This window comes from Mauremys mutica, chromosome 2, assembly GCF_020497125.1.
Source record: "Mauremys mutica isolate MM-2020 ecotype Southern chromosome 2, ASM2049712v1, whole genome shotgun sequence".
NCBI lineage: Eukaryota > Metazoa > Chordata > Testudines > Geoemydidae > Mauremys > Mauremys mutica.
Genome location: NC_059073.1, coordinates 295,741,108 through 295,761,597, shown reverse-complemented (window position 1 = coordinate 295,761,597; position 20,490 = coordinate 295,741,108). Strand labels below are relative to the sequence as shown.

At 56.5% G+C, this 20,490-nt stretch overlaps 1 protein-coding gene across 5 annotated transcripts; it reads right to left on the bottom strand.

Moving 5' to 3' along the window:
- Positions 1-5,798: 5,798 nt before the first annotated feature.
- On the bottom strand, positions 5,799-20,277 carry LOC123363382 (oocyte zinc finger protein XlCOF20-like). Of its 5 annotated transcripts, none has more exons than XM_045004297.1 (4): positions 20,206-20,277; positions 17,415-17,541; positions 16,931-17,044; positions 5,799-7,438 (listed from the first exon to the last, which is right to left on the bottom strand). In XM_045004297.1, the coding sequence occupies exons 1-4, from the start codon at positions 20,260-20,262 to the stop codon at positions 6,204-6,206; spliced, it is 1,533 nt and encodes a 510-aa protein (XP_044860232.1). In that variant the 5' UTR covers positions 20,263-20,277; the 3' UTR covers positions 5,799-6,203. The 5 variants fall into 5 exon arrangements, with proteins under 5 accessions (XP_044860232.1, XP_044860234.1, XP_044860233.1 ...); XM_045004299.1 differs by lacking the exon at positions 20,206-20,277 and adding an exon at positions 20,126-20,181; XM_045004298.1 differs by lacking the exon at positions 20,206-20,277 and adding an exon at positions 19,738-19,844.
- Between the last annotated feature and the right edge of the window lie 213 nt (positions 20,278-20,490).

Below are 20,490 nucleotides of genomic sequence, written 5' to 3'. Positions count from 1 at the left end.
CCTCCCGTCCCCATGGCAACGCCCCGGGCCTCCCCTCACCTGAGCGCCTCCCGTCCCCATGGCAACGCCCCGGGCCTCCCCTCACCTGAGCGCCTCCTCGTCCCCATGGCAACGCCCCGGGCCTCCCCTCACCTGAGCGCCTCCCGTCCCCATGGCAACGCCCCAGGCGTCCCCTCACCTGAGCGCCTCCCGTCCCCATGGCAACGCCCCAGGCGTCCCCTCACCTGAGCGCCTCCCGTCCCCATGGCAACGCCCCGGGGCAGCGCTCTCCCTCAGGGTTCCCCAGCGCTCGCGCAGGGTCGGAGTCGGAGCGCGCTGAGCTCCGCCCCGCAAACCAACCTCTCCCCGCCGCCCGCTCGGATCCCACGCGGCCAGCGGCGGGCTCGGGCCTCTCAACCCGCCGGGGGGGGGGGGGCCCTCTAGCCCTCACAGCCCCGCTCTATGGCTCGGGGCCGCTCTGCTCCGCGGCGGAGGCCGCGCTCTATGGCAGGTCCCTGCGGAGGGGGGGGGCAGCGCCACGGGCCCGCCCCCTTGGGAACGAGGCACCGAGACGTCGTGGGGCACGTGGGGCTCAGGGCCCAGCGCTGCCCGGTGGGGGGGGTCGGGCTCAGCCTCGACTCACTTGTAAAGGCGGGTTCAGTGGGAGCGAAGTTCCGGGGGGGGCCGTGTCTGCACCACGCAGGGACCAAGGCAGCGGGGGAGGGCACGAGAGTTACCCCGCGCCCCCCGCTGCTGCCCCCCCCGCGGGGCCCCGCCCCCCCCGCTGCTGCCCTACACCCCCCCAGCCCCCACCCCCGCGGGGCCCCGCACCCCCCCAGCCCCCACCCCCCCGCTGCTGCCCTACACCCCCCCAGCCCCCACCCCCGCGGGGCCCTGCCGGACGGGCTCTCCCCGCAGGGGACGGGGCGTAGCTGGGGGGGTCCGTGTCTGCACCACGCAGGGACCAAGGCAGCGGGGGAGGGCACGAGAGTTACCCCGCGCCCCCGGCTTCTGCCCCCCCCGCGGGGCCCCGCCCCCCCCGCTGCTGCCCTACACCCCCCCAGCCCCCACCCCGGCGGGGCCCCGCACCCCCCCAGCCCCCACCCCCCGCTGCTGCCCTACACCCCCCCAGCCCCCACCCCCGCGGGGCCCTGCCGGACGGGCTCTCCCCGCAGGGGACGGGGCGTAGCTGGGGGGGTCCGTGTCTGCACCATGCAGGGACCAAGGCAGCGGGGGAGGGCACGAGAGTTACCCCGCGCCCCCCCACAGGGCCCTGCCGGACGGGCTCTCCCCGCAGGGGACGGGGCGTAGCTGGGGGGACGAGAGCTGGAAATACCAGATTGGGAGTTACCGGAGGGAGGGACCCAGCCGCTAACGAGCTCCTGGGCCGGGACCAAGGCTCCTAGACACTATAGCAATAGCAATTAGTAATAGTCACCATCCCAGACAGAGCTGCCCCTCTTTGGAACATCACCAATAACAGCACAGCTCACACTCATGCTTCTGCAAATATCCGAATCCCGTCGTCAGGGATCTCTCTTACCCCAGACGGCTCAGGTTTCGTTGTCCAACCGCAAAGAGACAGGCAACGACCAGCAAGAATCTCACTATCAAGTTCTTTATTGTAGCAAACTCATCACCGTCCTCACCCTGCAGAGGCACCCGCGCGTTGCTCTCCTGCCTGTCTCGGTGAGTCTCTTGCGGTCATTCTGCCACTTACTTCTGCTCAGACGGGTAGAATGAGACTGCAATGTCCTCCAAGGGCACCAGCACCTGCCCCAGAGCGGGGTCAGCTCAACGCCTAGTGCCCTGGGCCCAGCAGGCTTGGGCTCTGTGCAGGGGAGGGGAGCAGAGAGACCAGCAGGTCCCCGTCCCAGCCATCTTAGGGACTATGTGGGGTAGGGGTGTGTGATGCACCTGCAGAAGCCCGGGCCACAGCTCAAACCCCACCCCCTCATCCATGGATCCCCCAACCCAGCTGCCCGGCTAAAGCCCCAATCTATGACTGTACAAGGGACAGTAGCTGAGCAACTAAATAACAGTGACCCCAATATAATTAGGTTCAACATCCTATGGCACTAAGCTACCTAAAAATGACACGGTGACACTAAACTTTAGAAAGAGAGACTGCAATAAAAAGGTCAGTCGGAGGCAACAAATGACCGTTAGATCATCTAGTCTGACCTGTATAGCACACGCCATAGAATTTCACTCACTCACCCCCATGCTGAGCCCAGGCGTTGGTGTTTGGCTACATTGTCCTCTGGAAGGAATCCAGTCTGGACTGGACGACATCGAGATGGAGAATCCATCACTTTCATTGGTAGTTTGTTCCAGTGGTTAGTCACCCTCACTGTTAAATTTGTGTTGAATTTGCCTGGCTCTACATTCCTGTCATTGGTTCTTGTTCTGCCTTTCTGCGCTAGATGAAAGAGCCCTTCAGTATGTGAGATTTTGTCTCTGTGTAGATCTTTACGTTCAAGCCTACAGCGTAATCTTTTTGTTAAACTGCACAGGCTGAGCTCTTAAGGGATTTTTCCCAGCCCCTGAACCACTAATGACTACTTCTTGTAGAGTGTAAATGGGAAATTAGATGGGTGACCCAAACTCGCCTTCTTGAACCAAAGTACTGTATAATATCGGCCACTTGGGCTGGGCCATCACACAAGAGGGGAAGATGATTCTCAACTCTCCCCAGCAATTTGATCCAGGAACAAAGAACAACATAACAGAAAAAGGATTTTAAAGCAATAAGGAGCCTACACATCTCTCACCCAAAGCCTCATCGCACCGGGATGGAAGGCCAGGCTTCTTCAGTGACACACACAAACATCTGTTTGGCAGGCAGAGACTTTTTAATGTCCTTCTGATCAATGGGTTCCTAATGTTGGCAAAACAAAGGAAGCAGGAGCTTCCCACTTAGCAGGTCAGGTGCTGTCTCTTTACCACTGAAGTGTCTTCTGTGAGGTATCTTATCTCCAGTCTTTGGTCTTCCTGCTGGTTTTCCCAACAGGACTTGATTGAATCTGGGCCAGCTGTAAACGGTCTCAGTGTAGTGAATATCACCACAGCCACGTCACATACAGTATTCATCAACTCCGGAGCAGTCCTAAATCCTTCACAACTACAGTAACTCCTCACTTAACGTTGTAGCTCTGTTCCTGAAAAATGCAGCTTTAAGTGAAATAATGTTAAACGAATCCAATTTTCCCATAAGATTTAATGTAAATGCGGGGGGTTAGGGTCCAAGGAAATTTTGGGGGGGCAGACAAAAGGCATTAGATACTGTATGGTACTGTACTGTGCTTGGGAAGTGCCCCTGGCTTACCCCACACAGGCACAACCCACTGCAGGCAAGGACACTAGGAAGCACCTTTGCAGCAGCAGCAGCACCGGCACCGGCAGCTTCCTTGGAGAAGAACAGGTGCCGACTTTGCCAGGAATGCTCCAGGCCCACCTCTTCCCACCCCCACTCCACCTCCTCTCCGGAGCAGCCACATCCCTCCCCCAAAGTCTTAAGTGCAACACGGTGCTTCCCCGTTCCTGACCCTCCCTCCCAGAAAGTCCTAAGCGCGAAGTGCTGGGAGGGGGGGGGGGAGGAGCGGAGAAGCCCTGCATCTCCACTCCTCCCCCACCTCCCAAAAGTCCTAAGCGCTGCGTGGGGGGGAGGCGGAGAAGCAGAACTTGTGCAATGCTCCCTTGTAAAGTCGCTGCTCTTCCACAGCATCTTACAAGCAGGCAGCCAAACGATGTTATAAGGGAGCATTGCACAACTTTAAACGAGCATGTTCCCTAATTGAGCAGGGACGTAACACTGAAACAACGTTAAGCAGGATGATGTTAAATGAGGAGTTACCGTATTGCAGGTGGTATGTAAAAGGGAAACCAGAAGGGTCAGAAAATTTTTTGAAGAGCCAAAAGCTAAAGGTATAAAAATAAATAAGATTCTTTAAGTATATCAATAGGATGAAGCCTGCAAAAGAATCGGTCCACTGAATGAGCAGGGGCTAAAAAGGTGAATTAAGGAAGAGGAGGACAGTAGAACACCTGGAAGATCATGATATGACAGGAAAATCATGCCTTACCACTCTACTAGAATTCTTTGAATACAGTAGTAAATTAGTGGATAAAGTGAAATGAATTCATGTAATTTAGACATTCAAAAGGCTTCTAGCCAGGTCCTGCATAAAAGGCTATTCGAGAAACTAAGTCATCATGAGGGGAAAGGCCAAAGTATTGTCAGGGATCAAAAACTGAGTAAGAGACAAGAAAAAAAAAAAGGACTAAATAGTCAGTTTTCATCACGGCAGAAGGTAACAGCCAGGCCGCAAGGTGCTCTACCAGGTCTCGTGTTGGAGAGTAGTTACGAATGGTCTGGGAAGCGTGGCAAGTCGCGAGGTAGCAACATTTGCAGACGACACAAGGTTATTTGGGTTAGTCACATCTTGAGAAGACTCTGAAGAACTTGGAGAGACATAAACAAGCTGGGTGAGTGGGCAACACCATGGCAAATGGAGTTTAATGTCGATAAATGCAAAGTAGTGCACATTGGAGGGGAAAAAATGAACTCTCTGTACACCTGACAGGCCTCTAAATTAGCTGTAATCAAAAGGGACCTAGATGTCATTGTAGACGGCTCAATGAAGACCTCAGTTTAATGCCCAGCTGCGATCCACAAGTCAACCAAAACATTTGGATGCATAAGAAACGGAGAAAAATATGGAAAAATATTCCAATGCCTTTATATAAATCAATGGTGCAGCCTCATCTGGATCCTGCGCCCGGCACTGGGCCCCCATCCCAGAACTAGAGAATGATCAAGGGTCTGAAAATTCTCTTCTGAAGAGAAACGGAAAAGACTGGACTCGTTCCCTTCGAAAAGGGATGAATAGGAGAGGGAGCATGACAAGTCTATAAAATAATGAATGGGATGGAGAAGGCAGGTTGGGAATGTAGGAGAAAGAGAGAGCCTGAGACATGAGGCCTGGTGTAAGGCCTTAGGCCTGAACTGAAGTAGTCAGGCCCTGCTGATAGAAAGCAAAGTGCGAAGTTAGCAAAAGTCAGGCTGTGACAGAAGTCAGGCCCTGCTATAAAACACGTCTGCTTGCAAGTTCACCGAACCTGGCAAGAACAGGGCTGGTATTGCAAAACCACACACACATTCCTAAGTACTAGGCACAAGACACTCACGCAAGCACCTTCCAGAAGGGTGGGACCAGCAGCTCCTGATACAGGGTTGTGGTGTAAACGCATTCCCTTAAGATGATACAAGGACACACTGACCCCTCCTAAAGAGAAGGACAGGGTGATGGGCAGAAACGTTTGCTGTACAAAGTAAAGCGCAGTCACTAACCACGTCGGAGGGGCCGTGAGTAACTGGTTTGTATCAGTGTATGAAAGAAGGGTCACAGAGGGGGTGTCTTTCGCCAGCCGAGGGGGGAATGGAAAGTCCTGCCGCTCACTGAGCTGCTCCACTGTTACGGGCATACATGTGCTAGTGTACCTGTAGACACTGATCCGGGGAGCTAGGACCATGCTTCATCGACAATAAACCTGGCTGGGTGCCTTTGCCACAAACCGAGTCTTGTGCTCTGTGTGGGCAGTTCCATGGTGGTGTCCTGGGTCGCTAGCTGCACAGAGCTGGGACACACGCAGCCAACAGCTAACAACGGGGAACGTCTGTTCTCCCTTTGTCATAACATAACAAGGGACATTCAAAGGAATTAAAAAGTGGCAAACTGATAAAAAGGAAAGACTTTCACACAGGGTGCAATTAAACTGTGGAACTCATCACTGCAGGACGCTGTTAAGGGCAAGAATTTAGAAAAGGTTAAAAACATTTATTGAACAAAGATCTCCAGAGTTATAATTAATGCTAACAGATATTTTGAAGGGATATTAAACCTTGTACTTTAGGGTTTAAGCAACTTTCTAATGATTAGGAGGAGACCTACTATTGGCCAGGAGTAGGGGGGCAGATTATCCTACATTTGCCTAGTGTGCAATTCTTACACCTTCCTCCGATGCATCTGGTGCTGCTCACTGTCAGAGCAGCCGGGCTGGCGGGACCCTGGGTCTGATCCCTGCGTCAGTGGGAGGCTTGCTGGAGTACAGGCTGGGAAAGCCCTTCCAGATTCGGGCTGGCACACGCGAGCTGCTTCCACCTCGTGTGGACTCTCTGGTGTTTTTGCAGCGTCCCCTTGACAGTGAAGCCCCTTCCACACTCAGTGCACGTGAAGGGCCGCTCCCCCGTGTGGATCCGCTGGTGCATTTTGAGGTTGCCGTTGGTGGTGAAGCTTTTCCTCGCACTGGGTGCAGGTGAATGGCCGCTCCCCCGTGTGCACTCGCTGGTGCGTCAGGAGGTTTCCTGGCTGCGTGAAGCATTTCCCACACTGGCTGCACATGTATGAGCGCTCCCTGGTGTGGATCCTCTGGTGCATCGTGAGGTCCCTGCTGGAGACAAAGCTCTCCTTGCATTCAGCACATGCAAAGCGCCTCTCACGCACATGGCTTTTCTGGTGCATGCTGAGCGTGCCCTTCTTGGCGAAGCTCTTCCCGCACTGAGAGCAGGCGAACGGGCGCTCCCCCGTGTGGCGCCGCTGGTGCAGTTTGAGGTTGTCTTTCCTGGTGAAACATTTCCCACACTCAGTGCACAGAAACGGCCACTCCCTGCCATGCACCCTGCCATGCACCTTCAGAACAGCCTTGCTGATGAAGCGCTTCCCGCATTCGGGGCAGGGGAACGGATGTTCTCCCGTGTGCAGCCTCTTGTGCACTTTCAGAAATTCGTTCTGAACGAAGCCCTGGCCGCACTCGGTGCACACGAAGGGCCGCTCCCCGCAGTGCAGGCGCTGGTGCATTTTGAGGGTGGCCTTGGCGGTGAAGCCCTGGCCGCACTCGGTGCACACGAAGGGCTGCTCCCCGCGGTGCAGGCGCTGGTGCATTTTGAGGGTGGCCTTGGCGGTGAAGCCCTGGCCGCACTCGGTGCACACGAAGGGCCGCTCCCCCGTGTGGATCTGCTGGTGCATTTTGAGGGTGGCCTTGGCGGTGAAGCTTTTCCCGCACTGGCTGCAGGGAAACAGCCCCTCCCCCGTGTGCACTCGCTGGTGTATTTTGAGGCTGCCCTTCGTCGCCCAGCTCCTTCCGCATTCAGGGCATGTGAATGGTTTCCTCCCTGTGGGCTCTCCCTGCTGGGCAGCCGGGTGTGTCTGATCCTGCTGGCTGTCTCCATGTCTCTGCTCTGCATCCTGTCTCTGGAGCAGTGTTTTCTGGGGCCTGGGGAGGGGCAGGAGTTTTTCTTGCATGACATTTCTCTGCTGCTTTTGTGATTTGCTCTGACTCTTGCATCTTTGCTTTTTCCTTGAGTGCTGGTGGAGGTCCCCTCCAGTCTGTCCTGGGGATGTCTTGGGAAGATCCAGGGTTCTAGTACCTTCCTCATCGTCATCCTTCATCTCACCATCTGTTGCAGAGAGAAAAGCCCTGGTGTTATCTCCTGAGCTAGTGACCAAGGGAAACTCCTTCCATTCCCAACTGCAGCCCAAGGAACCTGTCTCTTGGAGAAGCCTACAGAACCACCTCCCTGCCCTCAGCTCCTGGGAAGCTACCCGCTTCGGGGAGTGGTTCCACTAACTGCAGAGAAGCGGGTCTCAGTGCTCCCTCGGGTTTCTGTTGGCAAAGACACAGCCAGTGGGAAAAGACTGATTTGACTGAACACGAATTGCTGCCATGAGGCTGAGCTCAGTACAGTCTCCACAGCGACCCCAAGTGGTGGAAGTTAGCATTGCTTTCTCCAGCAGACTAACGAAGGGATCAGGCCCCAGTATGTTACACGCCCCCCGCTGGACCTGTGGGGCTGTTACAAGCACTGGATCAAGAGCCCGACTCTTTAGCTCAAGCTGTACAGGTCTAAGGAGGTCCCTGGTGTCAGCCATGCAGCAATGCATTAATGACTCCCAAACGCAGCCATTTGCACTACAGAGCACAGGGCTCTGGACACATTTCAGAGCCCCCTGGAATACTCAGCAGTGTCTGTGAACCGCGTCTGCTCTGGGCTGCTGAGACTCTCAGTTTAGATTGATTGTGAAACAGCGAGATTGCTCGGATGGGCCGAGTGCAGGGAAGTCACGAGGGATTGAACCAGAGGATGGAAAACACCTAGGTAGGGACAGAGGTGCTGGCTGGCTTTCACCAGACCCATCAGCCTTAGGCCTGATCTACTCTACAGAGTTAGCTGCCTTACGTCAATCTTATCTCGACCTAACTGTGTAAGTGTCTACACTACAATATTCCTCCTGCCGCTTTAACTCGTCTGCTACACCAACCTAATAAATCCACCTCCATGAGACACACAGTGCTTAGGTCAACACGGTGGCAGCGTAGACACTGTGTTGCCTACGTTGACTTTAATGGCCTCCAGGAAGTGTCCCACCATGACCGTTCTGGTCACAATTTTGAACTCCACTGCCCGGCAGCCAGTTACACGGGTAAATACCCCTCCTCTTTAAAGCCCTGAGAATTTTTGAAATTCCATTTCCTATTTGCTCGGTCTGGAGAGCTCACGTACCAACTGCCCAGCTGACCATGCCAACTCCACATGGCAAACGCTCCTGCCTGGAGCAGACGGCCGATGTGGCTCTCCTAGGTCTGTGGAGAGAGGGGGCTGTGCAGGCACAGCTCCAATCCAGCTGTAAGAACTTCGACATCTACGGCCAGATTGCTCGGGACACGAAGAAGGACTACGATAGGGACACACAGTAGTGCTGCATGAAGATCAAGATGCTGCAGCACGTGTACCGGAAGGCCAGGGAGGCAAATAGTCGTTCTGGTGCAGAGCTGCAGACATGCCGCTTCTACAAGGAGCTGCATGCCATCCTCAGGGGAGACCCCCCCCCAAAAAATGCTCTGGGGATACTTGCGGGGAGCTGGAGTCACAGGCCACCTGAGTGAACCCTGAGGATGAGGTGTTGGAGGAGGAAGAGCAGGAGGAGTATGGAGGACAGGTGACAGGGGGATCCAGTGTCATGACAAGCCAGGATCTCTTTTTGACTCCTAAGCAGTCCAGCTGCTCCCAGGAGTCCAGCACTGGTGAGCCTGATACAGGGGAGGGAACCTCTGGTAAGTACTCAGGTTATGTCTACACTACAGAGTTAAGCTGACACGAGTGACGCTGACGATCATAAACCGCTATAATTACATTGATTGTGCATGTTCACACATCGCTCCTTGTGTCAGCAGAACACGTTCACAGTTGGTGCTCTTGCACCGACAGTGAAAGCAGTGCACTGTGGGTAGCTATTCCACTGTGCAACTCACCCCCTTCTGCAGCTAGGAGTTGTGGGAAGGTGAAGTGGATTGCAGTGCATCGTGGGTGTGGGCTCAACATCCCATGATGCAGTTTTTTCTGTCCCATCCTTCCACTGGCTTCTGACTATGTTTCGTGCCATTTTTGAACAGCCCCTGTATACTGTGCGCCTGCCATCTCTGCCTGAAAGCATGGATCCTGCACTGCTCTTTACTCTTGCAGTCAGGGTTATGAACACAATGTGGCTGATCATGCAGTATCTCATGAGCTTTAAATCTGAACAGGAATCCACGGTACCTGCCCTGCTGTGTGCCATGAAAAGAAACAACCCTAGATTACTTTCGGCATTCACGGAGCAGTTGCACACAGGGGACTGTTGCCATTGAGCTCAGGAAACAAGCACTGCATGGTGGGAATCGCATCGTTATGCAGGTCTGGGATGATGAGCAGTGGCTGCAGAACTTTCGGATGTGCAAAGCCAGCTTCCTGGAATTGTGTGCAGAGTTCACCCCAGCCCTGCGGCGTAAGGACACCAAAAAGAGAGCTGCCCTCTCAGTGGAGAAACGTGTGGCAATCACTGTGTGGAAGCTGGCAACTCCAGACTGCCACTGGTCAGTTGCGTATCAGTTTGAGACAGGAAGTCCACCATGGGCGTTCCGTTCACATTTAAGTGTGCAAGGCCATTAATTGTATCCTGCTATGGACTGTGACACTTGAAATGTGCATGAAATAATAGATGGCTTTGCAGCAATAGGATTCCCTAACTGTGGCGGGGCGATAGATGGAAGGCATATCACAATTTTGGCCCCGGACCATCTTGTGGCAGAGTACATCAATAGAAAGGGCTACTTCTCTACGGTATTGCAGGCGCTTGTGGATCACTGACGTCAATGCGGGGTGGTCCAGGAAGGTGCATGATGCATGCATGTTCGGGAACACTGGCTTGTACAGAAAGCTGCAAGCAGGGACTTTCTTTCCAGACCAGAAGATTCCAATGGGAGATATTGAAATGCCCAGTGATCCTGGGAGACCCAACGTACCCCTTACTCCCAGAGCTCATGAAGCCTTACACAGAAAACCTAGACAGCAGCAAGGAGCACTTCAAGAATAGGCTGAGCATGTGCAGAATGACTCTTGAATGTGCATTTGGCAGATTAAAAGCTCGCTGACGCTGTCTTAATCACAGGTTAGACCTAAAAGAGGAAAATATTCCAATGGTCACAGCAGCCTGCTGAGTGCTGCATAATATTTTTGAGGCTAAGGGTGAAAATTTCCCCCTGGGGTGGAGTGTGGAGGCGGATTGCCTGGTAGCTGATTTTGAGCAGCCAGATACCAGGGCTATTAAAGGGGCACAACGGGGGGGGGGAGGGGGGCGGGAGAGGTGTTACTGGAATCAGGGAGGCTTTGAGGCACCTTTTTGCCAATAAGCTCCAGTAATGTGTCTTTCTATAAAGCATTCTGCCATGCTTGGTTAACTTGCCGCCTTGAATGAAAATGTTGATGATTGCTTCCTGACCACGATGCGTAGTCTGCAAATGTGCCAGTTGCCCCTGTGTATTAATTCCAGCAGCAACCACGGTGTGTAGGAGACACAAAGATGGATTATCTTTCACGGAGTATTTTTTTCCTTAAACAGTAATAACCAACACAGAGAAAACGCTTTGTTGAAAAGGACAGAATACTGAGAGGAGCACTCTTGTGATGGAGGCTCTCATAGCTGGGTAACTCCAGCTATCGTTTGGGAAGCTGTCTGAAGGGGTGGAATGAAAGAGGTACTGCGATGGGCAGAGAAGATGTAAGGAATATGTGGGAGTCTGGGGAGGACATAGCAAGCAGTTCTGTACAGTTGTAGGGTGTGTGTCTGAACACGCATGTGTTCTGCCTGTTGTGTGATTAGGGACTTCAACATCTCCGTTTGCTCCTCCATCACTTTTATCATCTGCTCCTGGACCACTAAAATTCGCTCCTGGCCCTGCTTCCTGTCCTACCTATTTTTAAACTTCATTAACTGTCTCTTTCCATGCCTTGTATTCTTGATCTGCAGTATCAGAGGATTGGAGCACCTCCAAAAACATGTCCTCCTTGCTCCTCCTGGATCACTTCCTTATCTGGCGGAGTTTCTCCCCCAGTGCGTAGGGCAGGCCTGCACAACTCGTAAAGCGGCGAGGGCCACATTTCTCCAAAGAAAACAGCTGAGGGCCGAAACCTCCCGGCCCCGCAGAAACACCCCGCCCCAGGGCCGCCCAGCCCTGCGGAAACAAACCCTCCTTCCCCAGCGCCACCCCACCAAAACAGCTGTGGGCCGAAAAGGAAGGTTGGGGGTGGGGAGGTTTTGATTTTAAATCAACCAGGGGCTCCCAGCTGAAGGGGTGGCTGGGAGCCCTCAGGGGCAAATTAAAGGGCCTGGGGCTCCGGCGGCTGGGGGAACCCGGCAGGGCCGGCTCTAGGTTTTTTGCTGCCCCAAGCAAAAAAAAAAAATTGGCTGCCCCCCGTTCCAGCCCTGGGCTCCCCCCTGTATCTCCCTGCTGCCCCAATCCTGGGCTCTCCCCCCACTGACCCCCTGCCGCCCCAGCGCTGGGCTTCCCCCTTTCCTCCCCACCAGTGCCCTCCCCCCACCCCGCTGCTGCCCCAGCCCTGGGCTCCCCCCCACCAGTGCCCCCCCCACCTTCTGCCACCCCAGCCCTGGGTCACTAGTAACTCGCTCCCAGGGTGCGTCATTCAGCAGGAATTTTGGATGTGCACAAAACACAGACAGGATTGGTTCCCATATGGTTACAGAGCTGCAGTAAAGTGGAACAATTTTCAGCTTGTGTGATTGGAGGATATCTGGATGCATATTATAAGACTGTCCTCCATAAATGAGGAAAAGTTGAGGTGCCTTTATTATTCTTTTGTTCCACTCTTTCTTTCTATGGGGAATTTGCCAATGCAATCTCACTGTCTTCCTTTCAAACAAACAAAAAGGCAATGGCTGTTGAAAATAGCAATTCCAGTCCTAATAAGCATTTCTTGCTCAATTTTATCCTACTTTTTCTACAGCAAGTTACAGTGGATCAGTATATTTGATTTGGGAGAAATGAAGTAACAGCTGCCCAAACCGAGCTTGAGCACTCCTGAATTTTGAGGTGTTCAAATCTGGAAGGCAGGTGCTGGGGGTGGGAGAGGGCTGTGGGCTCCATCGGGGAGCATGGCAGCAACGTGTCTGGAGCTGCACGGAGCCAGACACGCTGGTCTGAGTGGCACGGTAAGGGGGCTGGGGGTTGGAGAAGGGGTAGGGGGTTCCGGGGGGCAGTCAAGGGACAAGGAGCAGGGGGGGTTGGATGGGGCAGAGGTTCAGGGGGCAGTCAGGGGACAGGCAGCAGTTGGACAGGCATGGGAGTCTCAGGGGTTCATCAGGGGACAGGTGGGGGTGGGGTCCTGAGGGGAAGTTGGGGGGGATCGCAGGAGGGGGCAGTTGGGAACAAGGAGAAGGGAGGCTTAGATAGGGGCTGGGGTCCCAAGGGGCTGGGGTCTCGGGAGGGGGCAATCGGGGGACAAGGAGCAGCGGCATTTAGATAGGGGGTGGGGTCCCAAGGGGCAGTTAGGAGCAGGGGTCTCGGGAGGGGGCAATCGGGGGACAAGGAGCAGCGGCATTTAGATAGGGGGTGGGGTCCTGGGAGAGGGATATCAGGAGACAAGGACCAGCTGTGTTAGATAGGGGGTGGGAGTCCTGGGGGGCAGTTAGGGCAGGGGTCCGTGGAGGAGGCAATCAGCGGTCGCGGGCCAGGATTCAAAGGGCTCTGGGCTGCCCTCCGCTGCGGCCAACCCAGAGCCCTTTGATTCCCGGCCGTGGCTGGGATTTAAAGGGCTCTGGGCTCCCCACGGCTGCGGGCAGCGCAGAGCCCTTTGATTCCCGGCCGCGGCTGGGATTTAAAGGGCTCTGGGCTCCCCGCGGCTGCAGGCAGCCCAGAGCCCTCTGACTCCCGGCCAGCTGGGATTCAAAGGGCTCTGGGCTCCCCACGGCTGCGGGCAGCGCAGAGTCCTCTGATTCCTGGCTGCAGCTGGGATTCAAAGGGCTCTGGGCTCCCCACGGCTGCAGGCAGCCCAGAGCCCTCTGACTCCCGGCCAGCTGGGATTCAAAGGGCTCTGGGCTGCCCGCAGAGCGCTGTGTGTGGGGGATTCAGAATCCCCCCGCGGCCGCACAGTGAGGCTCCGCGGGCCCATGTTGTGCAGGCCTGGTGTAGGGGGTTCCCCTAACGGCCACATCTGCAGAAGCACAATAAACGGAGGCATGACTGTTAGTGCACTCACAGCACTGAATCATTGGAGCACTTTCTCACTGTCCTTTGGCAAGCACACAGCTGAGCAAATGCCCTAAACCTGGTGAGTTCGGCCTGGGGGGAGAGAGAGGGTGGTTAAGATGGGGCAAAGGGTCTAGGCAGTTTAAGGGGATCACAGCAAACGACTAGGGACAATATTGTAAATTCTCCGACCATTTTCCATAGGCGGGGGTCATTGACGCCAATATCGCACTTCTGAGGGAAGCAAGGTTGCATCTCCTGCATGCATGTGGCTTCAGACTGGTCCCTACGCTGGTCGCCTACGTGCCACTTTGCTCCCTGCACAAGTTATTGCCAATTCGTGGGGAAAAGTTTCCTACAGTGGGGGAAGGAACAAAGCAGCTCTGCCAAGGACCCTTCCGCAGAGGACTGGCAAGTACCTCCAGGACAGCTTCCTCGAGCTCTCTCTGGAGGATTCCCATGAAATCTCTGGGCGCATTAACGCTGTTCCACGGGGCCCCACTGCGTAGCTTCACGAGGGACAACGAAGCAGATGCCAACACAGCTAGTCTTGTACATTTCTATCCTTTAACCCACTTCTAGCATATTACGACACAAAGGACAGCTCTACCTCATGTAACCAAACAGTATCAACTCAAAATGAGCACTTTGGCTGCAGGAGGGGGATCAAGGCAGGGGGCTGGCATGCGGGAGGGAGTCCGTGTTGCTGGATCTGGGGGGTGCTCACCTTGGGTAGCTCCCGGCCAACGGGAGCTGCGGGGCCAGCGTTCGGGGTGAGGCGGGGGCAGCACGCAGAGGTGCCTAGCCCCACCTCCCCCTAGGAGCAGCAGGGACATGTCGCTGCTTGTGGGGAGCCGCCTGAGGTGAGTGCCGCCTGGATCCAACATCCCGCTCCGCACTCCAACCCCTGCCCCGAGCCCCCTCCCACACCCAAACTTCCTCACTTGCACCACGTACCCGCTCCCACCTTCTGAACCCCTCGTGGCCGTTCCTCTGCCTAGGAGCAGCAGGGACACTTTGCCACTTCCGGGGAGCCATCTGGAGCCCGGTAGGGAGCTAACAGGACTATAAACCAGCCTATAATGAAGCTCAGAAATGCCAGTTTCTAGAGCTTTCCAGTTGGTGAAGTGCCAGATAATGCAGCTTTCACTGTATTATACTGTATTTTCTTTTCTTTTTTTGTCTCTGCTGCTGCCTGATCATGTGCTTCTGGTTCCAAATGAGGTGTGTGGCTGAATGGTCAATTCATAACGCTGGTGTTCGTAACTCTTAGGTTCTACTATACTTTTCCCTGTTTCTTTTGGGTTTTAATAGGTATGTTTGCATGGATGTGAAATAAAAAAGTCCATTTATGGAAACTTAATTCACCTTTATTTGTGTCCGACATGACAATGGCTACAGCTAACATTCAGAGATAATAGCAGTAAGTGCATTTGCGATGTTATATTAGCGCACACGGCCTTCATTACAAGGTTCATACGAGGGTAAAAATAAACGATGCTAGGCACAGCACCACACATTACCGTGGTTCATTGTTAAAATGCGCCTTCAAAGCCTCCCTGAGACGCATAGCTCCCCGTTGAGCTCTTCTTATAGCTGTGGTAACTGGCTATTCAAAAATCAGCAGACAGCCGATGCACCTCTGCACTCCACCCCGTGGAAACTTCCCCCCCTTTGCTTCACAGATATTATGAAGCGCACAGCAGGCAGCTATGACCATGGGGACACTGTCTTCACTGAGGTTTAATCTCATGAGTAAACAGCACCAGCGCCCGTTCAAATGGCCAAAGGCACATTCAACATTCAGCACCTGCCAAGCCTGTTGTTGAAGCTCTCTTTGCTGCTGTCGAGGTGGCCAGCGTATGGCTTCGTGAGCCATGGTAGAAAGGCGTAGGCTGGGTCTCCCAGGATCACATCCCCAGTGGTAATCCTCTGGTCTGGGAAAAAGTCCCTGCTTGAAGCCTTCTGCACAAGTCTGTGTTCCTAAAGAGGTGTGCGTCATGCACCTTCCCTAACCAGCCCACGCTGATGCCGGGAAACAATCCCGGTGATCCACCAGCGCTTGTAATGCCATGGAAAAGGATCCCTTTCTGTGACGTACTCCGTCGCAAGGTGGTCTGGGGCCAAAATAGGGATGTGTGTGCGCCATCGATGGCCCCCCTCAGTTTGGGAACCCCAATGCTGCAAAACCATGCACTATTTCCTGCACATTGCCCAGAGTCACTGTCCTTTGTAGAAGGATGTGATGAACGGCCCTGCACGCTTTCATCACAGCAACACCCACGGTGGATTTCCCAACTCCAAATTGATTCCCGACTGATTGATAGCAATCTGGCATTGCAAGTTTCCACACAGTGATCACCACTCACTTTTCCACCGTGAGCGCCGCTCTCATTTTGGTGTCCCTGAGCTGGAGGGCTGGGGCGAGCTCCGCACAGTTCCAGGAATGTGGCCTTGTGCACCCAAAAACTCTGCAGCCACTGCTCGTCATCCCACATCTGCATAACAATACGATCCCACCAGTCATTGCTTGTTTCTCGGGTCCAGAACCAGCAGTCTGCCGCGTGCAGCTGCTCTGTAAATGCCAACAGCAATCTTGAATTGTTTCTTTCCATGGCACACAGCAAGGCAGCCTGCAAGGAATGGTCATACTCCTCGCAGCTCTGGAAATACTGCAGGATCAGACGTGTTGTGTTCATAACGCTCAGCACAATACTGAAGAGCAGCGCAGGATCCATGATTCTCACAGAGATGGCGGACACGCAGGCTTGCCGGAAAAAAATGTGAAACCTAACAGGATACCCATGGAATGACGGGATGGAGAAAACTGCATCATGGGATGCTGAACCCATATTCCATCTCACCCCTACGTGACTGTTTCTTGCCCATGAGGCACTGCAAACCCTTCCCAGAACATCGCGCACTAGATGGTGGTGAGTTGCACAGTGGGATAGCCACCCCCAGTGCACTGCTCTCTGTGTCGATGCAAGCACTGCTAGTGTGGATGCACACTGCAGACACAAGGAGCGTCGTGTGGACACACAACAGTGGTTTAATTCCTGCAGCGGCTGTACATTGACATAACTTAAGTCGACTTAATTGTTTAGTGTAGACAAGGCCTTACTCCACTTTAACTCTTCCCATAGGAATAACCCAGTTTTGACAGCTCTCCCATACCTGCTCAGACCCCTTGCCATCTTCCCTGCCCTTCTCTGGGCTTTTCCAATGTCACCTACGAGTGATCCCAGCTGCCTCCAGGGCCCAGGAAAGCCAGCCACTGTTTGAAACATTCTTTGTCCTGGAGCAGTTTCCCTGGGTCTGAGCCCATCCCTCCATCTCTCCCCCAGCTCTTGGCGTTTTCATGACTCACCTGAGCAGGAGTTCTGGGCTGTGCTTCTGTCTTTCCAGCCCCAGGGATTCCCCACACACGGCTCTTCCCCTCGCTCCATCTGGCAGATGATCTCAGGTTTGACAGCAGGATGCCCTGTGCAGGGGGCAGAGAATTGCAGCCTGGTGAGTGATGAACTCAGGCTGAGTAGGTTTCCTGGCTGCGGGTTCACCCTGGCTTATGAAGAGCAATTTGTGATCAGGTCTATGGGCCTGATTCTGCGGTACCTTTACTCCACAAGCAGCCCAGCAAGTAAGCACAGACCCCTGAGAATCTCTGCTGTCCAACATAAACCCTTCTAGCTACAGGGCCAAGAGCCCTGGGGGGGGGGGGGGGGAAGAGCACAGCATTTCCAGGGTCTGAGATTCTTCTGAGCCTCAGTGACATGTGCACTGACCTGCTCTGACATCCTCTGACTCTGTCCCAGACCCCCGGCCCTGAGAGAAGAGTGGGAAAGGAGCCTTACCCAATGAAGCCACCAGCTCGTAATTCTCCTTCATCACGTCCCGGTACAGCTCCCTCTGCCATTTGGCCAACGCTGCCCACTCCTCCAGGGAGAAATAGACCGCGACGTCCTCGAACGCCACCGGCACCTGCAACAACATTGCAAACCCCTTCGTGAAGCACTGGGAGAGCTACCGGCGAAACCCCCCAGGTGGCTGCTAGGAATTGGCATTAGGGTTAGAGCCCGCGGCCCTAGGTCAGGAACTCGCACTGGTTCCAAACCCCTTTGAAGTCCCATCCTCACGCTGCCTGCACAGGGGCCCACTGAGCCCCCGGTATCTTGGTTTCTGGATTTAAATCTAATGCATTTAATAATTATTAATAATTAGCAGCCACTAATTAGTCCTCTGAATGACAAGCTTGGACAAAGCTCTGGGGGTAAAGCTGGAACAAGGCTGGAAGGGAGGAGCCTTTCATGCCTGGCTAACCCTGCTGGGAGTCACACACCTACGCCAGCCTGCCCTGGCTGCGGCTTGGGAAGTTCCTCCTTGGTGGACAAGGTGGCGTGTGCCCCAGGGTGAATGAGGAGCGGAGCCAGGGCGTTGTGCCGGGCAGAGAGAGGAGACTCCCACTTGGGATGTGGACCAGTGTCCACCAGGGGCTGGTGCCAGACTCCTGACCTGATTTTGTTTGTGCCCAGAGCTGGAGCCTGATCTCAGGAGAGGAGAAATCCGGCGCTTGTCCATTTCACTCCCGTCCTGTCCCAGCGCCCCCGGGGGGCTTCCCCTGGGTACGGCCGGAGCAAAGCCCCCACTGACGTCATGGCCAGAGCCGCAGGCCCCAAGCCAGGAGACGTTAAAACCACCCTGCCCGGGGGCATCTCGCCCGCCCTCCCAGCTCTCGGGGGTTCTGGGGTCAGGCCTCTCCCCAGAGCCGGGCTACCCAGGCACAGACCCAGGAGCTGGGGATTTCAGAGAAACACGAGTGTCCTGAGACAGGCGCTGAGAGAACCGCCAGCGCCCCCGGAACCCAGAGACCGGCCCGGCCTCAGGGGCTGCCTGGGCTCCTCCGGCGCGGGGGAGGGGATCCCCCCCATCTCCACTCCCCTGGGCCTGGGGGTTTTCCTCACACTGAGGGGCAGGCCCCCTGCACTCCTCTCCCACACTCCTGCCTCCTCCTCCCGGGTGCCCCCCAGCGCTCCTGCCCATTCCTCCCGGGGATCCCCCCCCCCCATCTCCACTCCCCTGGGCCTGGGGGTTTTCCTCACACTGAGGGGCAGGCCCCCCCTCCCTCCTGCCTCCCGGGGATCCCCCCCCCCCATCTCCACTCCCCTGGACCTGGGGGTTTTCCTCACACTGAGGGGCAGGCCCCCCCTCCCTCCTGCCTCCCGGGGATCCCCCCCCCCCATCTCCACTCCCCTGGGCCTGGGGGTTTTCCTCACACTGAGGGGCAGGCCCCCCCTCCCTCCTGCCTTCCGGGGATCCCCCCCCCCATCTCCACTCCCCTGGACCTGGGGGTTTTCCTCACACTGAGGGGCAGGCCCCCCCTCCCTCCTGCCTCCCGGGGATCCCCCCCCCATCTCCACTCCCCTGGGCCTGGGGGTTTTCCTAACACTGAGGGGCAGGCCCCCCCTCCCTCCTGCCTCCCGGGGATCCCCCCCCCCATCTCCACTCCCCTGGGCCTGGGGGTTTTCCTCACACTGAGGGGCAGGCCCCCCCTCCCTCCTGCCTCCCGGGGATCCCCCCCCCCATCTCCACTCCCCTGGGCCTGGGGGTTTTCCTCACACTGAGGGGCAGGCCCCCCTCCCTCCTGCCTCCCGGGGATCCCCCCCCCCATCTCCACTCCCCTGGGCCTGGGGGTTTTCCTCACACTGAGGGGCAGGCCCCCCCTCCCTCCTGCCTCCCGGGGATCCCCCCCCCCATCTCCACTCCCCTGGGCCTGGGGGTTTTCCTCACACTGAGGGGCAGGCCCCCCCTCCCTCCTGCCTCCCGGGGATGCCCCCCCCCATCTCCACTCCCCTGGGCCTGGGGGTTTTCCTCACACTGACGGGCAGCCCCCCCCTCCCGCCTCCCCCCCAGGTGCCCCCCCGCGGAGGGCGGGGCTGCCCTAGCTAAGATGGTGGCCGCCGCCGCCGCCGCCCGAGACCGGCTGCCCCCAAGCAGATGGCGGGCGCGGGCGGCGGGGAGGGGCCCGGGACCCCCGGCTGAGCGGGGCGGGCCATGGCCCCTCCCGGGACTGCGGGGGGGCCTGGGCCGCAGCGTGTCTCCGCGGCGCTGGGGTCACTGTGCCCCCCCCCGTTCACCGCCAGGGCCACGTGGGCTGGGGCTGCCCGGGGCCAGCGCTACCTGAGCGGAGCCTCCTGCGCCCATCGCCGTGGCCTCGGCCCTGGGCCCCGCCATCCGCTCCGGCCGCGGCTTTGTAGCTGCCGCTCCCAGCGGCTCCTCCGGGCCGGGGGAGGTTTCGCGGAGTCGGACCCAGGCGCGTCAGAGCCGCTTAACTCGCTGCAATGGGGCTGGGGGACGGGGACGGGGACGGGGAGGGGGAGGGGGAGACGGAGACGACCCCCCCCCCCCGGGCACTGCCCGGACCCGCCTCCTGCAGGCGGGCGCTGGGCCCGGATTTACCCCCCGCTCCCCCGCGTGCCACTCAGGGAGCCGCGGGTGCCTCCACCCCAGAGCTGGCACCGCTGGGCTCGCAACGTGCTTCGGGAAAAGGCCGCCTGAAGGGCCGCACCTCCCCTGTGCAGAGCAGCCGGAGCTGCGCCATCTCCGCCCCAAGCCAGGGCCCGCGCCGCGCCCTGGGGTCACCCGGACCTGTGGGCGGATGCTGGGACCAGCCGACTCGCCCCAAGCGAGGCTGTAGCCGCGCATCCCGCAGGCAGGGCCCCGGCCGGGATGACTCAAAACAAAACATGTAAAAAGGAGCCTTTCGTCTCTTAGCCACCGGCTCCCTGCACCAAGTTCGGATGTAAGGGCTGTGCCACACTATGGATTTTTGTACCCATAGCGTTACCGTACGTCCGTATTTTCCCAGGAGGAATTTTTAAAATGTTAAAAATCCCGGATGGCAATTTAAGAACCAGAAAGCCTGAGATGTCC

What these genes read in the sequence shown, in the direction of transcription:
- LOC123363382 (XM_045004296.1), bottom strand. Translation starts at nt 18,138, where the DNA reads ATGGACAAGCGCCGGATTTCTCCTCTCCTGAGATCAGGCTCCAGCTCT. An exon ending in CTGGGCACAAACAAAATCAG is followed by an intron (nt 17,542 to 18,072) that starts GTCAGGAGTCTG and finishes ATGTTGTTGCAG; the next exon opens with GTGCCGGTGGCGTTCGAGGA. An exon ending in AGCCCAGAACTCCTGCTCAG is followed by an intron (nt 7,439 to 16,930) that starts GTGAGTCATGAA and finishes TCTCTGCAACAG; the next exon opens with ATGGTGAGATGAAGGATGAC.